Below are 23,759 nucleotides of genomic sequence, written 5' to 3' on the forward strand. Positions count from 1 at the left end.
GATTGTTTTAAATTAATTGCGTACAAGATTGAATATCAGTACAGCCACACTGCACACGTCTCTGAACACAAAGCTGCCATTGTTGACAAAGTGCTTCCTGGAACCATACATGTTGATGATAGGGAAGCTCCTACTGTAGTTGCATCAATTAAGCAGTGCAAATCCCTCTAACCAGCTCGCCCACATTTACAATTGGCAATTACAAGCAAACCAAACTCGTTTGTGCCTCTCACCTTTATGAAACACAAGCAGAGAAAGTAACTGTCATAATATTGACTGTACACGTTATTTAAGAAAGAGAAAGCGGTAATTCATATGTCAGTGTAAATGTGAATAGAAATGGTAAACACAGATGAAGCATATATAAGAAGGGCGTGAATTGGTCTGTAGAGAATGTGTTAGCGGATCCCCAGGTCAGAAGTCGAGCGCCCTAGCCGTTAAGCCAACTCCTCTCCCCTGCTAAAAAGCAGTTACCCACTAACCTACCTACGTAGATGCACTGTGTAGGAGAAACATTAACCCCTGGGATTGGAGAAAACATATATTCCTCCAGGAAATGTGGTAGCCCCCCAGAGTTATTCTACCAATACTCTCGTTGACGTTTACTGGACTCACAAAGTTCTCAGCAGCAGATGCTCTAACCTTACCACATATTTTAAAATGCCGACTTTGCGACCAATTTAAGCAGAACAGATTTACTGTCACAGTAACAGCACTTTAAGAACACTGTTTTCATTATGTATTATCCACTCCTGGGTGACTAACAGCAACTAGGAGCCAGCTGAGGGGGGAAGGGGGTGCCCAACAAGGGGGTCGATCCTGCGATGTCACGATGTTAAAAAGGGGCATTTCGTATGTCTAGGGCCAGTAATGTAGCTGACGTCACCACTGATCTTCAGACCAATGGACAGTCAAGTCATTCAAGTGTGCAGCGAGCTGCCGAGGTAAAGTGAGGCTCCGGGGGACAGGTGGACGGACGCCTCCGCGTTACGCCGGGCAGCTGTCCCTAACCACTAATCGCACGCGGTCAGTGCGCTGCGCGAAACGTGCATTCACGAGGGATGAGTCAACACTACCGCAATCCTTGACAAACTGAATATGAGAAAATTAAAATCTAACAACTGCCACCAATGTCTGTGTGCCAATGTGTTAGGTACGTGTCTCACCGGTTCCTAAAATCTCTCGGGCATTTCTGCTGTGCGCTTTTTTAATTCAGTATTGGATTTAGTATAAGAAAAGGCAACACAGGGCAGAATCTTACGATAGTTTCAAAACTGTCTTAGTTTGTTCTCATTTGCAATATTTACTTCATTCGCGGTACTTCACACACACATGCATTGTGAACAACATTGAAAAGTACCCCTGAGTAAATAGTCTCTATTTCAGGCAGGAAGGATAGATAGAGCCAATGTTCCCTCCACTGTTTCATGCCGCTTGTAATATTTAAATCTTTATGAAATAATTAGAAGTAACTAATCTAGGGGTCGGGGGTGTCTGGCCAATTTATTCAATCCATTTACAATATTTCCCCTAAATATGAATACTCTGACTTGCGTTAACAAAATGTGATGTAATGTCGGATGATTGTTCTAAAAACCCCACACCACTTTCCGACATTACATGATTGATTTCCTCATAACTCCACACATGAAAGAAACGTCAGTAAAAATTCAAGGAGAACCGAGGGCTCGAACCTTTCATGCGCGGGCTGTCCCGTTAAAATCATTGATGCTACCGCAGCGTTTTAATTTCCCCGGTTTTGGAGGGTTAAGTTTTGACTATGCAGTATTGTTCCATCGCCCTGAACTACGGCGATTAAGGAGCCCAGTAGGTTCTAACTTTATTATGTGGCTGCTGTTCCTTTATCTGAGAAGCATGGATGTTAAAACCATCGGCTTAGCCCTCAGACGTTTCTGCCTCTCTTGCCGCACGGAGAATGTCTGGAGCAGCACAAACCCACAAAATCTGTCTCGGGAAATTCGGACATCGAAACGAAGAAAACCTTGAGTCTTATTCTCAATGTGTTTTGTTTGCTGAATGTGAATACAATTCGCAGAGTATAAGCCTAAGAGAAATGTAAACTCATTTAAGAATTAGGATCTCCAAAATGTCATGTAAAATGAAAACACCATTGCCGGAACCCGGGATCGAACCAGGGACCTTTAGATCTTCCGTCTAAAGCTCTACCAACTGAGCTATTTCGGCACCGGCTAGCCCACGCGGAGGGAGATTCCTGTATGCGGCCTGCAACGGCATTGGTTAATTAAAGCAGGACGGAGGGCGATTTCTATGTAGCCTAACCCTACCCCCGTCCCGTATTCCTCACGCGACCTGCCTCCCCCGGCTGTGCTGATCAGGGATCCAGCGCTAGCTAACGGGGGAAACCTTTCTCTGTCCCATCTTCCAAAATTGACAAAATCACAGAACCAAGAGTGCAAACCTTAATCCCCCTCCTCGCCTGCATGAGCACCACGGCCAATGGCTCACCTTGATTTCCCTGAGCCCGTGTTAAGCCCACATCCGGGCCCTTTGCCGAATCGGCGTTGTCCCTGCTTGCCGCTGCCCTCCCGGAAGCTCTCAACTTCGTCTGGGCCTCCGACTCTCCTTGTGCCATATCTTGCTCCTGTACCGCCGTAGATCTTCCGGCTCACGGGCTCCGACGATACCAATCGCGACGACCTTCTCCAGCCATCAGTCGATACCTGTAATACAAAAAGAGAAATTGACAAAACAAAGCAGCCCCGAGCGCGGGGCACACCGTTTCGGCGAGGGAGCGTCCAGGGACAAGGGGGTCTCCTGGGCGCTCCCTATCTCTTTATTCCTGAGGGGCCAGGTGGCCCCTCCTCTAGCCCGCCCCCCCTGACCCGGACCTATTTCCCAGGATCCGGGTCAAGGGGGCCGCCAGCCAATCGGCGGTGGGCCGCGCCCCCCAGGGCACGCCCCCACCGCCGAGTGGCAACCAAGGGGACAGTGGGGGCGACGGTCGCCGCGCCGCCATGCGTGCGGGGGGGCCGAGGGCCCCCCCTTTTCATTCAAAGCAAAAATATGCACCTGAAAGTGGAGCTGGAAAGTGTGGAGTGGAAAAGTATAGAGGACAGGGACACGCAATTTTAGTGGTCTGTAGTGTAAAAAGTTTAGCAACATTTGTTTACCAGCCATTAAGCAACTCTTTTTTCCAAACGTTTGGGAATAAAGAGAGCATTATGCAAAGTTTACACGGCTTGGTTTCAATAGCTGGGATTGAGGTTAGCACCTATTCCCAAAATAGATTTTTGTGACACTTCATGGTCAGTACCGTCTTCAAATCTTTCCTGTAAGAGATGCAAAAATCATAACGGTTGTAATATTCACAAGTGTGTGATAGAAGCGAGTAACATCTTTAGATAGAAAGAATCTGAGATTTCCAGCTAATCATTGGAATATTAGAGCAAAAGCACACATTAAGAAAAGTATAACACGGATGTTCCAGAGTAGAGATTGAAGCAGGACTGGAATAGTAGTCAAAAAGGATCCCATTAGGTCATGCTGTTCTATTCCTCTGGAAAAAATATTTCAATCTTAAAGGACTTGGGTGTACTTGTGCCTTCAAAAATAAAGACAACAAATAAGGACTCCACCAAAGGAAGGTTCAGGACGCGCCTGTGACATGCACTTAACACTGTCAAAGTATTCAGCCACTAGTATGAAATCTATCACTACCCTCTGCTAAAAGCCTGTAAGGACAAAGAGTACAGATCTGTTCTGAAACACGACAATACTCTGCCCAAGGGGATGATTATGGCTGCCTTCATCAGTGCTTTCTTCTTGATGGCCCTCATCAAAACTGTATTCTTTAATCTCCAATGACCCTCCAGGGAGTTTACAAATGCCTTATCCCGGAATCTAAATCACTGAGAGGGAATATCAATTAGGTACAATTCACGGGTTACGACTGAGAACCGGTGTGCAGACAGTCTCATTATGTCGCACAAACGTATGCTCTTCGTGACAGACCACCTTTTCAAAAAATACTTTTTCAATTCATTCAAATAAAACAAGATTTTAACAAGCTCACACTGATATGTTGACACGGTAAAAAAACCACACAAAAAAACTAGCAGTCACAACTATTGTACATGGTCAGTTCGAAAACAAAGAGAAGGCAATTGAAGTTTAAAAAATCATTGTGTGGCACCAGGATAGTGAACGGCCAATGTGAACTTGTCAGCATACCTGTAGTCTTTGGCTAGTAACCAAACACAACCTATGGTTCCTTTTGAGTTAGCCAGCATTCTATCAAAAGACAAAAGACTTTTTTTAATCTCTGGCTTTAGACAAGACCTTCAGGTTTTACTAAAATTATATGTATAATATTTTTATATGGGCTGTAAGAAATGAGGATCTCTAGTTGGAAATCGTTTGCACCTTTGTCCAAGAAGGGACCCTTCCTCTAGTCTGGATAAGGGAGATACACTCTTACAATAACGCCTGCTCACCCCCTTGGTAGTTTGGCACAAGCAGTCTGGCTTATCTCAGAAGCAGTGTGCAAAGCATTCGCACATTACCACAGTAATACAGTGAAAACACTACAAAAGGACACCACACCAGTTTTAGACAAATAACCAATATTTAATCTTTACAAACAAGAACAAAAGCGATAAAAATCCACCATACAGTTCTCAGAAGTCTCAATAATCAAAAATAGACTTAAAATACAGTTCCTTGAAGTCGATAGCTCAGTCCGGGGCTATCACGGCATCGTGAATAACAAACCCAAACAGCTCCGGCTGAACGCGGTGTCGCAAGCATGGTGTCAGAAAGACCTGCAAAACAGTAGCTTTTAGAAATGCAGGGTGTCAGCAGCTTCTCAATGAGCCCCGAAGAGCCAGCATCCGAAGGCGTCGGTTATGGAAGTCAGTGCAGGAGTCGGTCACACGTGTTGCAGATTGAACTCCTCGGTTGAAGTCGGGAGTGCCGGAGTCCGCAGGTGTCGGGGCTGCAGTGTGAAGTGCAGCGGTGTGAAGTGCAGCGGTGTGGTGCCCTCAGGTCATGGTGCAGGCAGCGGCTGAGGGACAGTCATCCAGCAACATCGGTGAAACCAGGGCTGCGGTGCGAAGTGAAGGGGTGTTCATCGTTGTGCTGGCAGGTCATGTAAGCAGCGTTGTTGTTGTTGTTGTAGCGCTGTCTTTGGATGACAAACTGTAGATGGTTTCAGAGTCGGAAGGCCAAGGCTGCGGTGTGGGATAAGGACGGTGGGTCATGTAACTTGCAAGCAGTGCCCTCAAACCACGGTGCAAGCAGCGGCGTCAATGTCGGCATGGAGTGGTGTCGTCAGTGATTTCAGAGCGGGGCATGAAGCGAGGAGGCATGGAGTGCGGAGCCCATAGTTCACAGTGCAAGCAGCAGCTCTATGGCGGCCTCGGGTGTCGTCGTCGATGAAACCAGCGTTGCGGTGCAAAGTGCGGCAGTGCCCTCTGTGGTGCCTTCAGGACACGTATTCAGCCGAAACGGCATCAGGTTACTTTTTCCTCTGTTTCAGCACAAAAAACAAACAGTCCCGAGTGCTAGTAACAGATGAACTTGAAGTCTTTGCTGTTCCTGAGACTTCTTGAACAGGGGGCAAGCTCTACCTCAAGCCCTTGGAGAAACCCACACATATAAGTAGTAGAAGGTGCAGTCCAGTCCTTTTACTGCCAAGACAGAAGCTGCCACCACAGCAAAGCACACAGCAAAGTGGTAGTTACTCCTCACAGCTAATCTAGCTCTTCTTCTTGGCAGTCTTCTCGGTCTCAAAAGAGTTTTCTGAAGTCTTTTATCTCCCTGAAACTTCCAACAGGAGTCAAGCTTTTCTTCAAGCCCTTGGAGAAAACTCTATCAGCAGGATGATGAAAGTACAATCCAGTAATTTCCCGGCCCCGGACAGAAGCAGCAAGCTGCAGGCCAACACAACAGAGCAAAGTGGCAGTTCCCCCAGTCAGCTTTTCTAGCTCTGCTTTCTGGCACGTTCCTTAGTTCAGCAGTAATCTAAAGTTCTGGGGTCTTAACCCCAATAGTTATACAGCAAATTCCTTTGCTCTCTTGGTACGGAGGATCTGTGCTCAGCCAAAACCACTTCTGTCATCTCAAGTCCAGCTTCTCGTCAGGCGGTGGAGACAGCATTGTCCAAGGCAGAAAGGGACTTTTCAGATGCAAGAGAAATCTCCTTCCACCACTCTAAATGCAGACAAGGCCTATTCAGGTGATAGTGAAAACTCCTGCCAATACGGTGAATGCAGCCCGGGTCTATTTAGCCCAGCCCAGACTCATTCAGGAAAGGCAGGCCACACATCAAAACCTCCCCCACCCACAGTGGCTGTCTGAGAGAATGCACATACCCAGCCTCTGTCGCTCCAAAGTCAGACAGTCAGTCCACAAAACAGCAGAGGCACACAGGATGGCTAAGCAACAATTTCCTAAAAGGGGTATTTTCAAACACACAACATAAAAATCACCTTTACTAAAAGATGCATTTTTATATTCTGAGTTCAGGCATACTAAACTCCATCTTTCTATCCTATACCAGTGGGAAGTTATATTTATAAGAACTTATAAATAAACTTCCATTCTATCCTATGGGACAGATGGCTTTTCAATAGTGAAAAACAAAATACACTGTAGTTCAATATCAGGACATGTCACACACCTCGGTACATGTCCTAACTTTCACATACACTGCACCCTGCCCGCGGGGCTACCTTGGGCCTACCTTAGGGGTGTCTTACATGTAAGTAAAGGGAAGGTTAGGACCTGGCAAGTGGGTGCACTTGCCAGGTCAACATGGCAGTACCAAACTGCACACAGACACTGCTGTTGCAGGTCTGAGTTACATTTACAGGCGGCTCATGTGGGTGACACAATCAGTGTTGCAGGCCCACTAGCAGGCCCTGGGCACACAGAATGCACGGTACTAGGGACTCACCTGTAAATCAAATATGCCAATCATGGAATCACCAATCCATAAACCCTATTTTCATGGAGAGCATATGCACTTTAGCACTGAATGGCAGTGGTAAGTGCCCAGAGTCCTAAAACCAACAAAAACAGGAGGCCAAAAAAGCAAAAAGTCTGGAGGTAAACCGGCTGAAAAAGCGAAGTCTAACAGGGGCTTTCAGCCAACCCTTTTCAACTATTGGTCTGTTTTTTTATTTTTTATTTTTTTTATTTGTAAAACAAATTTTATTGAGCACTTAGTAAACATACAGTGAGCATGTATCTTCATTAAGCCTTGCACAAAAGCAAAGCGCTCATGAACAGTCGATCTGCAAACACCGTAAAGTGAAAGAAAAATCAAACATAAACAGTGCCAAAGAGACAACTCTCATATTGTTGCATCGTAATCACTACAAGTTGTATAAACCCGACAGGTCCAGGTGTCTAAACCGGCGCGCTCCTCCCTGAAATATAAATACAGCATAGCATCAAGTGCCCACATATTCATCGCGCCATCCAGGTCCTTCCAATGCAACAGAGTCACACAGAGTCCAACTCCACCTGAGCAAGGAGATATTCAAGCAGGGGGGCCCAGATATCCCTCGGACGAAAGACACCAGGCAGTTCCTCAGCATAAGTTTCCAGTTGGTCTCGACAATACACCATATCTTTCAGCCAGTCCTCTGCTTTCGGACACAGTTTACTATCCCACGTGAATAGGATACATCTCTTTGCCAGAAGCAAGGCCAGTTGCACAAACCTCCCCACTACCCCCCGCAGGTGGGGACCATAGCCCAGTAGGCATAGCGCTGGAGCGTTACATAAATCCAAGCCCGTCATCGCATTGATTAAACCCACTACTTTCTCCCAGTACTGAAAAACTCTTTGACATTGCCATGCTAAATGCACAAAACCTGCCTCCCCCATTCCACATCACCTCAGTCTGAAGTCGCCCTCAGGCCAATTTTCCAAAGTTTGTGGGGGGTGTGGTATGTTTGATGGAGGAGTTTAAGATGTATAATACGCAGGTTACTGTTGGATGTCAAGCGTCCCGTGATCGAGCAAATGCGTGTCCATTCCTCCTCCGTTATGGGAAGATCAACTGCAGCCCTCCAACGTGTTAAGCTAGGGGCAGAGTCATGGGGCGTATCCTTCTGAACGGTCGTGTACAGCTTAGTGACTAGCTTACACTTCGTGAGTGCCGTAATAGTCTGTTGTAGGGCGGAAAGTGTTGGGGGTTCGTCTGGGAAACACGTGTACAGTTCCCTCATCGCGCGCCACAATCTGAAACATGTGAAGTGAAACACCAGTGTAGGGTTTTGAATGTATGCTATGTCGTCCACTGAAATGTACATGCTGTACGGAAACAAGTCGCCCAAAAGCGTGAAGCCCGCTTCCCTGAGTGCTCTGACCGCACTCTTGTCGCTGGCAACCGACAGTGCCGCGTGGCCCTCTATTGGCATTGCAGGCGCATATAATGGAAGCCTTTGTGTCCGGCGCCCGATCGCCTGCAACGCTGCCAACGTGGTGTCGATGGTATTGATTTCTATCTTGGGCGTGTGCCTGTGAGTGTGCGATAGAATGCCGCGGAGAGGGACAGGGTGGGCATCTCCTTCCTCGACTGCAACATGTGGGGTGAACTCATGAGGCTTGTACCAGTAGAATGCGTGATGAGCCTGGCAGCACAGATAGTACACATAGAAATCAGGTGCGTTAAATCCCCCCCTATCATAGGATAAAGATAAGGTTTTCCAGCCAATCCGCAGTGGTTTGGCTCCCCAGACCAATCGCAGCAACTGCGTCTGTAATGTTTTGAAAAAATGGAAAGTTAGCGGGACCGGGATATTACAGAATAAGTATAAAAATGTAGGTAGCACCACCATCTTTATAATGGGAATGCGGTCCGCCAGAGACAGCGGGAGATTCTGCCATCGGTCTAGCTGCGCAACAAGGGCCGTATATGCTACACCATAGTTTGCGGTTATGACTGTTTGAGGGTCTCTGTGTATCCATATGCCTAAATATTTAACAGGGTCAGCTGACCATATCAATGGATATTCAACCGCGGGGGGGATGGTTATGTCTGTTAGAGGGATGATTACCGATTTGTCCCAGTTAATATGTAAGCCTGAAAATAAGCCAAATTTAACATATTCCCGTAGAATGGGGGACAATAGGTGCTGGGCTCTCGAATGTATAGGACCATATCGTCCGCATATAACGAGATCCCTACCGGCCGATTGTGTAAATTTAGGGCCGCTGCTCTGTGTAGCTGACGGATCTTACAAGCCAGCAGTTCCAGCGCGATGGGCAATAGGAGTGGGGAGAGTGGGCACCCCTGCCTGGTGCCTCTGCACACCGCGAATGGCTCCGAGGTATCCCCGCCCACCCGAACCCTCGCAGTCGGTTCCGTATACAATATCTGCAGGAAAATAGGGGGAAGCCCATTCTACGCAATGTGTGCCTCATGTATCGCCATTCTATGGAATCGAATGCCTTCACGGCATCGAGCAGAACTGCAACTGCTGGAAGATTTGGGTTCAAAACATGAAGCATAGAAAAAATAGTGCGTAGATTTAGGGAGCTGGAACGGTCCGGAATGAACCCGGCTTGATCCGGTAGCACAAGGAGCAGCATTAGAGGTTAAAATTTTGTGGAGAGTATTTTAGCTAGAATTTTAGCATCCAAATTAATGAGGGATAGTGGGCGATACGAATTGCAGCGGTCGGGGGGCTTGTCTTTCTTCAACAAAGTAATTATCAGCACTTGGCGCAACGTGGGGGGGATGCGACCAGTGTCGTGCGCCTCAGCGTACATCTCCAGGAGATGAGGCGCCAAAATATCAGCAAACTGTTTATAAAATTCAGCCGTCAGGCCATCCGGCCCAGGAGCTTTCCCGTTTGGTAACGCCTTAATGGCATTGGTGACATCCTCTACATCAATTGGGAGGCTCAAGTACTTGCGATGCATATCCGACAACCATGCACAAGCGACGTCGTCAAGATAATCATCCATTGCTGACTCAGCCATGTCGCCCACAGACGGGTATAGAGTAGAGTAAAAAGTACGGAATTGCTCCACTATGGCCACGGAGGAATAATGCGCCTGACCAGTATCGTCTACAATATGATCTACAGGAGGCTGATAGGATCTCATTGATAGTCGACCTGCCAGGTTTCTACCCGGTCTCCCACCTTCCCCGTATCGCCGAGCTATGTGTCTCTTGGATAAGTAGTTCACCTCAGTGTCTGCAAGGGTGTTGTATTCATCTATATGTGCACGTATGGAAGCAAGAAGATCAGCAGACGGTGCAAGATCATAATGTGTTTCAAGTTCGTGCAGCTTCGCCTCAACTATGGAGATGCGCCCTCTGATGTCTTTTAGTATACCAGCAGATGTGCTGCATGCGCCCCTAGTAGTGACCTTGAAGGCCTCCCACAGAGTTTCCTGACTGTCCACCGATCCGACATTATGCTCAAAATATTGCACTATGGGCTTATGGATGGTGTCGGTGTATATCGGGTCTAAAAGGGATTCCGCCCTGAAGCGCCAAGTGAACGGTTTGTGCGGGTTGTGCGGAATGTGTAAAGTCAGGACTACCGGGTTGTGATCTGACAGCGTTCGTGGAAGAATGTGGACGTCCGTAACCCACGTGTGTGCTCCTGCGCTTACTAGCCAGTAATCTAGACGAGACCACCCATTGTTTGCTGGTGTGATGTGTGTCCCCCCCAGTGGCCCCCTTAATTCTATGCCTCCATGCATCAATCAACTCAAACACCAGCATACCATCATTCACACATTGTGCAACACGTGCCATCCTAGTACTCAACAGGTTAGATTTGTCCAACCTGAGGTCAAGGTAAGTGTTGAGGTCCCCCCCTAGTATAAGTTCCGTGTCCGGCCACTCTCGAAGCGCCCCAAATAATTGTAAGTACACCATTGCATCGTCCACCACGGGGCCATAAACATTGACCAGTGTCACCAATGTATTACCTAATTTGCCCATCACGATCGCCCAGTGGCCCTCCTGGTCCGTTTGCGAGCGCAGAGCTGTGAAAGCCACTCCCTGCTTCACCAATATAAGGACCCCCCGAGCGTAAGAGAAATACGAGGAGGCTAGTCAGTATGCCGCCCAGCGCTTGGCCACTCTGCCTTCCATTAATTTCGTCAGGTGTGTCTCTTGGAGGAATGCTAGGTGTACGTGGTGTCTAGCTAATTGTGCTAGTACATGTCTGATTTTTTTTGGGCGAATTAAGCCCCCTGACATTCCATGTGGCCCAGCTGTATGTGGACCCGGCTATATATCTCGCGTCAGTTCCCAGCCCAGACAGTCTGTGCGAAAATAGTGGGAAGCGTCCAGAAGACATAGTAGTGCAACGTGTAGTGTTGTGTAGCATGTAACTTTGGCATACAATAAACAATAACATCCCCCCGCCCTCCACCCACTTCAGCATACCCAACCTGCTAAAGACATATCCCTCAATGAAGTAAACAAGAGGTCCATTGGGGATCACCCATTGGGGGGTCGTGTTGGCCATAGCCACTCCCAGATGTGAGCGGGAGTGGTGCCACCATAGTTACATTCGTGCCTCCCCTCTCGGATCCTAGCGCATTAAGTGCCTAGTACAGAGTCTCTCCAAGGGCATTATTGTCCATCCGCCCCCACCCCAATCAGACCAAGGCGTGCCCTGTTAAGGGGGTGCAGTAGCCTCCTTACTATTCAATCATCAATGTCCGACGTTGGAGAGGCCGATAATTGCTGTCTCTGGCGTCTTAGATTTTTTGCGTGCTCCATCGCCTGCTTGGGCGTCGCGAAGATTTTGCCTTTTTCCATGGTGCCGATGCTGGATACAACATTGCGTACTGGATCTGTTCTGTCTGAAGGAGCTTCTAGACGGCCTGGAATTCCTTGCGGGCTGCCTGCACTGTTGCCGTGAAGTCAGGGTAAAATGACAACGCATTTCCCTGATAGTTGATGGAGCCCTTCAGTCTGGTGGTACGGAGAACAGTGTCCCGGTCTCTGAAGTTGAGAAGCCGTGCAATAATGGGCCTCGGGGGGGCACCTGGAGGCGGGCGCGCTGCAAGCGATCGGTGCGCACGTTCGATGTCAAAGAGGGGGGACAGTTCATCCTTCCCGCATATGTCCCGGAGCATCTCCTCTACATACTCTTCAAGGCGCCCCACATTCGTTGACTCCGGCAGGCCCAAAATGCAGATGTTATTCCGGCGCGAGCGCGCTTCGATGTCCTCATTCTTGGCATGAATAACTTCGAGTAGCTTGGAGATATCTGAGGTCTTTGCTGCAACTTGCTGAAGCCCATCTTCCGCATCCGAAATACGTTGTTCAGCCTCCCCAATCCGCGTCGCCTGTTTATCCAATTTGGATGAGAAGTGGCCCATTCGTCCGTTTAAGGCCTCAATTTTGCCATCTATGGCCTGTAGGCTCGCCTGAATGGCTGCCAAAGATTTCTCCAGCGCAGTGGAGAATCCCGTAGGCGCGTCCGCCTCAGTGTCCGATGCAGAGTTCTGACCGGGTTTCGTCCCTTTCCGCAGTTCAAACGTAAGTCGGGGCTGGGACTTATCAGGTTTACCCATGACTCCCACGAAGTGTATTTAGCCCAGACGCAGAGTGAGTGTGGCGGATCTCTCCTCGTGTGCGCCCAATTCCAGGGACGGCAGGAGCTAGTTGGCTGCGGAAAAGAGGTGTAAATCTGCTTACTGTGAGTTCGTCCCGTATCTGGTGGGAGCAGAGCTTCCTATCCCTCCAGAGTGTCCCAACGTGACGCAAGAGCGGAAAAGTGGCAGTCTATGCCCTTATGCGCAGCAGTGTTCCCTTAAAGGATGTTCCTCCGAGGCACATCAATCCCCTCTCACACTGATTCCGGCATAGTTCGCAGAATAGGCAAGGTCATGGATGTCTCCTCAGGTCCCTGATACCTTTCAATACCGTTTGGCATATATGGCTGCAAGTTCATGCGCCCACCGACAGTAACTGCACGTTGAGTCCCACAACTCCCAAAATGGCGGCCGGAGCCCCGACAGCTCAGGCAATGCAGCGTGGTTGCGCCAGGGAATGCCACTAGTGTCCTGCGCTTATAGCCAGGTAGGGTATTGCCAGTCGCGGCCCCTTCCGATGCAGACAGCCAGGGGAGGAGATCGCTGTTCCTGCAGGCGGCCGGTCAGCACGGCCCTGCTCCCAACTATCCGCTCACACCGCAGCCCCAGGATCCGCTCCGCGCCGTGTCAGCGTGGTGAGCCTCCGTCTCGCATGCAGGGACGTCAGCGTAGGTCCGGGTAGAGCTGGGGGTCAACGGGAAACTGAACCGCACAGGGCGGCGGGGGTGGGTCAGCGGTGCAACGTGGCCCGTTCTGCACCTTTACGCCGGGCGCTAGCGTTGGGAGACGTGCCCGGCAGAGACCCCCCACCGATGTCAGCGCCCACGGCAGCCCAGCTCCACAAGCTACCCCCTTAGCCTACTTGCTGTTGTCCAGGAGCCCTCGGTCCGTAGCAGCACTCTGCAGCACCGTCCGCCCACTTCATGCACTGTAGTCCTGTGTAGCAAAAGGATCTCCGCCGCTGTCCTCAGGCTGCCATTTCACGAGCCCCTGCGTCTTCCGCGTGGCTCTCAGCGAAGCTTTGATGAGCGCTGCCCTGGGATCGCCGCACCTCAATGGATAGCGCTTGGGCTCAGGAGCACAGTCCTAACAAAATTACGCCAGTTCATCCGAGTGGGAAGAGGATAGCTGCAGGCTGTCTGTAGGTGGCCGGCAGAGCAACACTACAGTGCGGCCCTTTCGCCGAGCCTCAAGCCACGCCCCCCCAACTATTGGTATGTTACAGTGTCGTTCATGTTTTTCTTCCACCCACAAAAGTATGCAGTATCTGCCTACTTCAGACACAGGTTAACTTCACTGAGTGAAGACATTGCAACCTTTCACAAGGAGCACATACACTCACAATGTAGTTCCCACTGCGTGCCAGAGACTACTATGAAATGGGCACTTTAAGATCAAAAAGATAATTTTGCGGTTGGCTATTTTGTAAGATAGATGAGGTCCCAGCAGCTTCCGTACTAAAGTTTTACATAAATCATGTCAGAACAAAGCTGGCATAGCAAAGAAAAAAGGCTGACTTCCAATGCCTGAACTATTGCTTTGCCAAACTTTGTTTTGTTCTTCCTTTATCATTTACTGCTATGATCACTGTTTTTGTGCTTTGGAGAGCTCTGTTTGGAAGCACTCAATAGGAGGCTTAGATTAATTCTGGGTAATCAGGGATCACTACAGAAGTGATGTATTATCTTCTATGCCTATCAAGCAACCCTCAACGATATGGTGCTGTCTCACAAATGCCACTGTGGAGGACAATACTATGTGAGGGCAGCAGGCCTCCATGCCCCTCATGCCCCCTTGACAATAATGCGCCCTCTCACATTTTGTACCTTAGAGGCCATAGTAAGGGACGGCCCAGGCGCCACAATGCTGATGGACTCTGAAGCAATTTTGCACCATATGTAACAGCGCTTGCATATTGTGGAGGCGAGTGCCTTGGTGCACAAGCATGGTCAAAATTCTCATCTTGGCACTACCCAAGAAGCCTTTCTGTGTGGGGATAAAGAAACAGATGTCTTGTTGAGGCAGCAGTGTCACATTGCCCGCCTTTGTTAGTCCAGATGACCCCCGGAGCACTTATCTGTAGCTTTGGTGGGAAGGCAAAGGCTGATCATACCATCCACCCTTGGCCAATAAGTGTGCATGTCTTTGTTTGAAGCACCAAGAGAGTGCTGGGCACGAAATCAGACTAGACTAGACTGCCTTTTGCGGGAGCAAGAGAAGAACACCAGATGGGCTACATCGAATGAAGGTAACAAAGGGACAGAGGTCCCCTAACACAGACACCCACAGGGAGTTGTAGCAGGCTATGGCTGGTAAGGTTGGAGAATAGGTCGGCCTCTAGGCGCTTCTATAGATACATTTAAAAAAATGTATGATGTAAGACTAAATCGCCAAACTGCGGGAAAGCAGTGCCCCTGATACCCAATACATGCAGCCAGCATTCCAATCACTGGCTGCTCATTACATTTTTCCCTGGCAATAAAAACTGTTGAAGCAGGCAAAATATAACAGAGAGGGAGAATCACTGTAGTCCACAGCAGTGTACCTATGCTTATGGCACCTAACCGATCTTTCCCCATATGGGCCACCATTACGTTCATAACTGAAAAATTCAGACGCGTTTTAGATAGAAGAAATTTAAAGTGAGGAGTTAAAATATTCCTTATAAATCCCAAATAAGCTCTTCATTTCAATTTTCTCCCATTTAAGCACCTTGTTGCCGGTAGACACGCTCCCATTGATATTTTAATCATGCTTCCATTGATAATTAAACAACTCGCATTCTTTGTATTTATTTTGTGAAGCGCCTCAGCTAAGCTGCTCCTCCAAATATCAGAGCAACTACCTTGGGATCAACTTACAAAGCAGATTCAGGCTCCCTGGAGAGACTCCTTGCACTGCTTCCTGCTGGCTGCTGTGTAAGCCAAAAGATTGGGATCTATGCAGGCCGCTGGCAATAGCCACAATCCCGGGCCTATTCCAGGACTCCAGTGCTGTCCTGCTGCTTGGTTCCACTCGAGCCTTAAAGCAAGTCAGAACCCAGCAGAAGCTTGAAGCAGCCATGCCAAGTACTATGCATCCGGGGTTAGACTAACACACTTTAATGCGGATGTCCGCATTAGAATGCATTAGTCACGCATAGAGATTTTGAGAACACCGTAGAGCAGATGGACGAGCAGCCTCATACCCCCACCCTATCCCCCAGCACCATGAAACCCAAGTCTTACATTTGGCAGTTGAATGTCAATCATAAATGCACTTAATCCATAAAAATATCACACATAGGAAATCTGGAAACTTGGCAGCTATGGTATTATGGCACATGAGGCTCATTTGCAGGCTGTATGGCCTCTCACATCCTATTTGGTACAGTTGGGTCCCACAGTGCCCTTCCAATTCTGGTGCTTTGAAGCAGTTTTAAGATCCTAAAGTTTTTCATAGCTCAAATGGGTGTGATTTCTGATATTTATATGTTTTGCTCGTCTTCATTGCTTGATTTTGCTTGTGAGAAAGTGTCACTCATAGCCGTTAAATGTTACTCAATTACATTGAAATTATGAAAATGTCACACATAGGCAATCTGAAACCTTGGTATCTATGTTGAAGGTTGCTGCAGGCACGGTCATGAAGAGTCCCTGAGCGCAGTTCTGTGCAACGTAAGGTACATCTAGCGGCACCATGTAATGACGGGGGTTTAAAACGCGTAACCCGCCCCTTGCAGCAACTGGTATGAGTGAGAGTGGACAAACACGAAATTACCTCGATATAGCATCAGATGCCTTTTCAAATATAAAATGCAGTGATATTTAATTATAGACATGACGGGCCATGTCGGTGAAGCTGGTAAGGCTGCAAGCAACCCAGACAGTGTTGGCGAGCTACCAGAAGCTGGAGATTGACCGGTTGGAGACACCTGGTTTAAAGAGTCAGGCTCATTCCATCTTCCCAATAGAAATCTGGCTTGACACGGCAGAATAAACAGTTTCAGTCAGCCCATAACCAAGACTTTTCAAGACCATCTGCTGACCATAGGACTAAACACCTTTACACTGTTTAATACACGTGGGATGTTTAGTTACAGGGATGAGGTGGTCAGGCACTATAAACTAGCCGTGTTCACATTATGAGAGCTAAGCCAAAGCAGCTGACAGATTTGAAGGGTTGAGGTCAGTGTCCATCTGAAATGAGCTCCCCGTCGGGCCCCTCTTTTAGTATTCACAGCACTTCAGCGATATTGTCCTAGTTTTAGAGCACATTGTTTACCCCACCACTTGGAGGGCAAACAAAATATAAGAAAGCAGCTGCATTTGTATAGACTAGAAACTGTAGAAACAAATCGCAAAATAAACAAGTCATTTTAGAAATGCGTCATTCCTCCCTTCTTCACAGAATCTCTACATCAGCGTTTTGTTTTTTTACCTTGTCTTCTTTGGCCCCCACTGGCTCATTACTGGAAAGTGAGAACCCCCAACTAAGACATTTTTATGATCTGAACACCAAACAATACAAAGAAACATGTGTATAGCAAACACAAACAAAAAAGTGCTAATATCGAAATTGTAACCAGCATGTTGTAGTGTTTAAAAATTATAGTTTCATTTGTAAAAAAATTGAGATATTCGGCTTGCTAGATTATCATTCTGTCTTTTTTGCTCCAATGCATGCTCTCTTTTTGTGGCTGTATGCTATTTCTTCATTTGCGGTCACTAATCGTTCTTACTATATTCCTTTTGCGCTGCTTGTGCTTCTCCCACAAATCGAGATAAACATCCAATTTCAAATTCCTTCACGTTTACACAGTTTTTTCCAGATTCCTTCACATTTACACCACGTTTTAGCTTTTTCAATGGCCAGTTTTGCTTTTTTATGTATGTATTCTTTATTCATTTGCTATCAATTCATTTTCTAAACAGCTGAGGACTCTGTGAGTATGTGTTGTGGAACCCCCTCTCCCCACCTCTTGAAGACAATGGAGTGCTCCGGGGTTCTAATGGCTGGTAGAAGCCTGGAGCTTCAACATGCCAATGTTTGTTCACATCAACAGCTGTGAACAAAGGCCTCACAGAGCCGAGGGGATTTCAACTCCCTCTGCCTCTGTGAGGCCTTTGTTTAGAACATTCTGCCCTCTAGGGGCAGAATGTTCCAATAGCCTTAGAGCCCTTCGTAGGGTCTCTACCAGCCAATAAAGGCCCGCTCCCATGTTAAAAGAGCGGGACTTTAATGGCTTGGAGAATCCGACTACTGCGGGCTCTAAGGTTATATTGAAATATTGGGAGTTTTCTCAAAAAGCCTGTGGCTCATAACCCTGTACATTTAACAACCATCAAAGCCATCAGAAGCAGGCTATAATGCTATACTGAAATTGACTGGTTCTCTAAGCAGCTTAATCATCGGTTCCAAAAAAAGAATTAACCAGCAAGAAGCAAGTCTCTTCATCTTGAACATCAAATGTTCATAGAAGCTGATTGTTTAGCATAATTCTTGACAGAAACAAGATATGTACAATACTTATAGTGACGGGAACACATGCAATACAGGTGAATTTAACACAAGAAGTAGTCCTACCTAAAACCATATTTACCTCGCCCATCAGGAAATCTATTACTCAAGAAAAAACAGAATACTCGAAATGTTACAAAGCCTAATTGTGTATTTCTGATACAGGTCTCAAGTAACACAAAAACTGATATGTTGCCAATTAAAATCTACAAAAACACAAGTTGATATGGGACATGAATCCTAATTAGCCAACATGTAAAAGGTCATTTACATGTCAGTTTATTTACAGATTTGGTTGATTAATCATTACCAGTTTATGTGTATTGTCCAGTAAGATTAGCATGCGAAATCTGGTTCTCACCCTTCCATCGTTCTAGCACCACAGAGGAAAAACAACTGTTTGGTACATGCAAAGTCACGCTTTTTCCAAAATGTTATCAATTAGGTTCATAACAAAAGCTTTTTAAACCAACAGTACATAAGAAAAATAATAAAAATGGAGCATGCTTAGGCTCCGGAAATTGGAAAGACTCAAACACCATCATTGTTAACCAAAGACTCAAAATAAGAATAACTCTCAAAAAGTCTTAACAAGTTAGCACATTATCACATCTATACATCTTCAACTTCAACGCCTTATTTCAGCATAAGTATTTACAGGAGTCATTATTCTTTGTGCAACGCTGAGTCCTGAAGATGGTCTTGAGGACCAATTTGGCCATAAAAGACTGAAACGTCGACAACGCACCCTTATTTAGTTGGAATATCACAAATTAATTTTAGTTATATATCCAATTTATGTAAATATTTTAAGGTTTGATCTAATGGGCTGTTAGATGTTGTCCACATTGTCTTAGGTAAAAAGGGTGATTACACTCCCATCAATATCTTGATAAAAGTTGAGAAAGTTGAAGGGATTGTTTTGGTAGCATCAGTGTTGCTATTTGTATATACGGCTTGTTTACATTTTTTTAATGTTTTGTATAATGAATTAAATATGAGTTCAATATAAATGAAGTAAAATCATTTGTATTTTGAATACATCCGTGAATGTAACCTTTTTTTGCGATTTACTAATTGGATCACATGCGTGACTGTGAACAAGTCAAAAAACTTATTTTGGATATAAATAATTCCTCAAGGCATATATTTTGTAAATAAAACACATTTATTTCAGCATAAGGCACCAGAATTAGGGGGAAACTGAGCTTTTTAGGCCTTTGCATAACTGAACTTTATTAGGCAGTTTAAAGGCAACTGGAGTATGATGTGGACACCCAGTCTTCCTCATCGGGTGCAGGAAAGAGTATAAGCAAACCGCGCATAAGAATTTTTAGGAGTTCCCAGCAAAAACATCTATGGGACACAAATATTTCATTAATAAGAGCACCCAACAGCAAACCCGCAAACGAAAATAATTTTCCTGTAGCAAACGTTCTTACGTTTGTGGCGAGAATTGAGCATCTTGGAAGACAGTGCACTGTTGACTTTGATCCAGAAGTAGAATAAAACATTGTGCGAAGAAAGAAAAATGCTGAAAACAGATTACGCTCAATCAAGACCCGTGCAAACATCTACCACAAGTGATAACGTGTGAAAACGATGTTAGAATTCAATAGAAATAATGGGTTGAAAGATCATTTTCAAATACAGAATGATCCCAAAGTAGACCTCATTCTCTTAAAGAGGAAGTACACTTTTAAAAATGTTTGATTCACCAAATTCCTTCCTCCACTAAATACCTCGGTCTGCGTGCTGTCTCCTTGATAGTGCACTGAAAGGAAGGGAGGTCAAGGGAATACATATGAACAAGCATGCACTGTGGGCTAAATCTTCATGACTTCTATGGCACCATCATTTGTCAGGAGAGTGGTAATGTAACATAAACTCTGCTGATATGTGCCACATCGATATGGGGATGGTTATAGAGCTCTGTAGTTCACCATAGCTGCTACCCTCTACGATGCTTGTGGTGCACCTGTTGAATAAGAATCGTTTTATTTTAATTCTTACACACAATTGCCCTGCAAGAGAACGTAGTAAATAAAAAAATAAAAAACATTTCCTTGCCCGCAACCATATTTTGAGGCAAGGAAGGGTCTTAATTAATGATATGGCTATCTAATATCTTGTAGTGAATAGCAGGACTGTATACAAAAATATTGCTGATTATATGCTAGTACAATTTAAATAAATCATATTGAAAGGAACATTATGAAACCAATTTAGTGCATTCAACTTCACTTTCAGAAAGTAGAGAAATTTTTCTACAATATGTACATACCCACACATATACATTATATATATATATACATATATATATATACATATATATATATATATATACATACATACATATACACACACACACACACACACACACACACACAGACTCTGAAGACTTGGCTAGAACAAACCAAACATTAATGCAATTTGCATACATTAATTTCAAACTCAAATTGCACTTAACCAGAGTAAGCTACTCATGACATCAAGTAGCTTCCTTGAAACACACTTTTTGCTGTAAGATCCACTTGAGTAGATTAATATGCAAAACAGTATGACACACAAGTGTCATTCATCTAATCAAAGTAGGAGATGCAAGGAAACATACCATCATAGTAGACAATGGCTCCAACAAGCTTGTCTTTTCTTAGCATTGGGAAGAGCTCCAGGGCTTTTGATTTGCTGAGAATATAGCTGCTTTTCAGACACTGACTTCCAGCCACAAGGTCATAAGCTTTTATTCCAACCCAGTAATAAGGCAGCTGCCACCACCTAAAGCAGAACAGGCAAATTTCAATTAGGAAAGATTTAAATATCTCATAACACTGATCTGTAATAAAATATTAATAAGCTGCCTGTATTGAGAATAATGTTCTACGCTCTCCGGTAGAATTCAAACCACAAAAGCGACACGAAGTAATTCCCTATGCTTCGCTTTGGCGTGTACTCGGGGATATTCCCTTCCCAGTGAAAGAAAGCCGACAAGTGCAATGCGGCTTCTGGAGTTTGTAAGCTGTTCTTTTTCTGTCCCTTTCAGTGTGTGCAGGGAGGAGACACAAACGCGCCCAGGGCACAAAGGGGAACTTAATGAGGCCACAACACCTGAGAGAAACGCTTCCTAATTCCTAGTAATGCTGTAAATAAGCACATAATATGTTTGCTGAAGCACCACTTTTGGTTTATTTGAACGGTCTGCCGGAAGCACAAAGCTGCTCCTATGACAATCTTGTTGACACCGCCGGTATATTTACAACGTTTGGAGTTCGTTCCCAACCAACACAGGAATGCTCTTAAATTGTGTCTCCCAGTTAATGAATTTATATGCCTACAGATACTCCTTGCTGCTTTTAATATTATTCAATACGGTGCAGCTGAACATAGCAGAGTCAGCTGTTGTAATGGGAAGCAAACACTGGTAAAACCTACATGTTTGGCTTTTCTATGGTAAACGTTGAACTAACGCTGCAAGTGATGAAACACGTGAAGTGGGTAGGCAGCTGTGACAACCTGGATACAAAGCCTAAGACAAATGCAAAGTATTTGAGATTTTAAGAACTGTTAGCAAGTGTAATTTGCCACATTTAAAGAAAATAAAGATCACGTTGATTCCAACTTATTTGTTGGACAGATTACTTGCAAATCCATAAAACACCCTTAATGTGTAACATTTAAACTCAACCCTCCAGTACCAAAGACCTGCAAAGGCCATCTGCTCACATGACAATAGACCAGAGAGGCCGGGAGAATCGATTTTTTAAAGCCAAAAATGGCTATATTTTAGCGGTTGCCCACCCTAAATTGTTTTTATGCCAACAAGGGTCAGCTCGTCGCCCCACTAAATAAGTGCCCCTAAAGATAGAAAAATAAAATAGTAATAAAGTTAATGTATTACCATTTTATTTTTCAAACCCCGTCCTGAGCCAAGCGTAAGGACAGGGGGCGGGGCGGGGCTTTCTGATTTCTGCTGCTGCCAGTCAAGCAGCAGCAAATAGCAGTGGTAGGCAGGGCACTTGGGTTTAAAGTGCACATGTCTTTTTGGCCGGACGTCTAGCGACAGCCAGCCAGGCATGCACAGTTCAAACTTTTCTAACCCAGCTGTCTTAAAACAGCTGAGTTTGAGACTGCGCAGGGCTCCAGCGCCTCAGGAGCGGAGAGGCTGCTCCCTCCAATCCTGGTGCTGCTCTCATGCAGCATGATAGCAGCACCAGGATTGGCTCCTACAACTTCCTGAAGTCTGCCTGCCCATCCGGAGAGACACCCCGAGCTAGGAGGAGGACGTCGCAGCAGGAAGAAGTTAAATGGATTGATACTTTTATTTTTGTCCCCACCCGCCTCACCACCCTCCTTCCATGCTAACTGCCACTGCCAATAATGGCTTTACTTCAGCTGTTTTCCAACTTATATTGATTCTGGTTCAATAGAACTCAGTGGGTTAAAGACATTCCCCAGATTGTGTTTTTTTAATTCTCGCAATCTCCGGATCTGACATATTGGCCTGTATGCAACTGCAAGAGTACAAATTCCATCAGGGAAGAGCGAACTCATGCAATCTACATAAAATGGATTTTTCAACACACAGTGAGTGACCTTTGTATTGACCTTATTCTGGAGTAATCTGCATAGTGAAGTCTGATTCTATTCATAGAGGGATGATGAGCAGTTCTGGAGTAACACAAGGCTAAGCAGAGTTAGAGTTTTTATGACTCTACCCCATCAATCAATCAATCAATGAATCAATCAATCAATCAACCAGTACATTTGTAGAGTGCTTCTGGTCGCCCATGAGGGTATTCAGGGGCTGCCAGGGTGCACATAATTGGCCAGATCTTCAGGGATCTTCGGAACTCTGGACAAGATGGGGATGTCTGTAGATAAGGGGGTTGCTTGTTCCATGTCTTCGCTGCTAGGTAGGATAAGAAGGGCCCTCTGCATCTGCTACGTAGGATGCCAGGGGTGAGAGTTAGAGAAAGGGACGCGGAGTGGAGGTGTCTGGTGGGCTGATGGAAGGGCAGGAAGTGGTTTAAGTAAGCGGGTCCACAGTTGTGTAGGTCCTTGTATGCGTGGGTCAGGAGCCTGAACTAGCATATTTTCCGGGCAGAGATCCAGTGTAGTTTCCGCAGGTAGGGGGCGATGTGGGTTCATCTATGGAGGCCCAGCGAGTCTGGCTGTGGCATTCTATACAGTCTGTAGTATTTGGAGGAAGTGAGCTGAGATCCCTGCTTAGAGAGCATTGTCGTTGTCCAGTCAGCTGGAGAGGAGGGCCTGGGTGATGGTGCATCGTGAGCTTTGGGTGGAATGTTAATATCTTACGAAGCATGCCGAGGATGAAGAAGCAGGAGGAGGAGACAGAGTTGACCGGAGTCATCATGGTTAGCTTGTTGTTCAGGATGATGCCTAGGTTCCTAGTGTGGTCAGTGGGGGTAGGAGTAGGACAGAGTTCTGTGGGCCACCAGGATGCACCCCAAGAAGAGCTTTTGTTTCCGAAAATCAGAACTTCTGTCTTGTTCGTGTTGAACTTCAGGCAGTTGTCCTTTATCCACTTGGCGAAGTCTGTCATGTAGTTGTTGAAGTTGGCGTTGGTGGTATATTCAGAGAGGGAGAGGATTTGCTTTGTGTCGTTGGCATAAATAGGATGTTGAGCCCATGGGTTTCGGAGATTCTGGCCAGGGGTGTCATAAGTGTTAAAGAGG

The 23,759-nt window shown here is 46.1% G+C and overlaps 1 protein-coding gene across 3 annotated transcripts in view; it reads right to left on the minus strand.

Moving 5' to 3' along the window:
- GPD2 (glycerol-3-phosphate dehydrogenase 2) overlaps positions 1-23,759 on the minus strand; it is a 1,236,906-nt gene that overhangs the window by 706,825 nt on the left and 506,322 nt on the right. For all 3 annotated transcript variants that reach the window (XM_078681716.1, XM_078681715.1, XM_078681717.1), the window contains exon 6: positions 20,678-20,841. In XM_078681716.1, coding sequence (XP_078537842.1) covers positions 20,678-20,841 — 164 coding nt within the window. The remainder of the gene's footprint in view (positions 1-20,677; positions 20,842-23,759) is intronic.

This window comes from Lissotriton helveticus, chromosome 3_1 (assembly GCF_964261635.1).
Source record: "Lissotriton helveticus chromosome 3_1, aLisHel1.1, whole genome shotgun sequence".
Classification (NCBI taxonomy): Eukaryota; Metazoa; Chordata; class Amphibia; order Caudata; family Salamandridae; genus Lissotriton; species Lissotriton helveticus.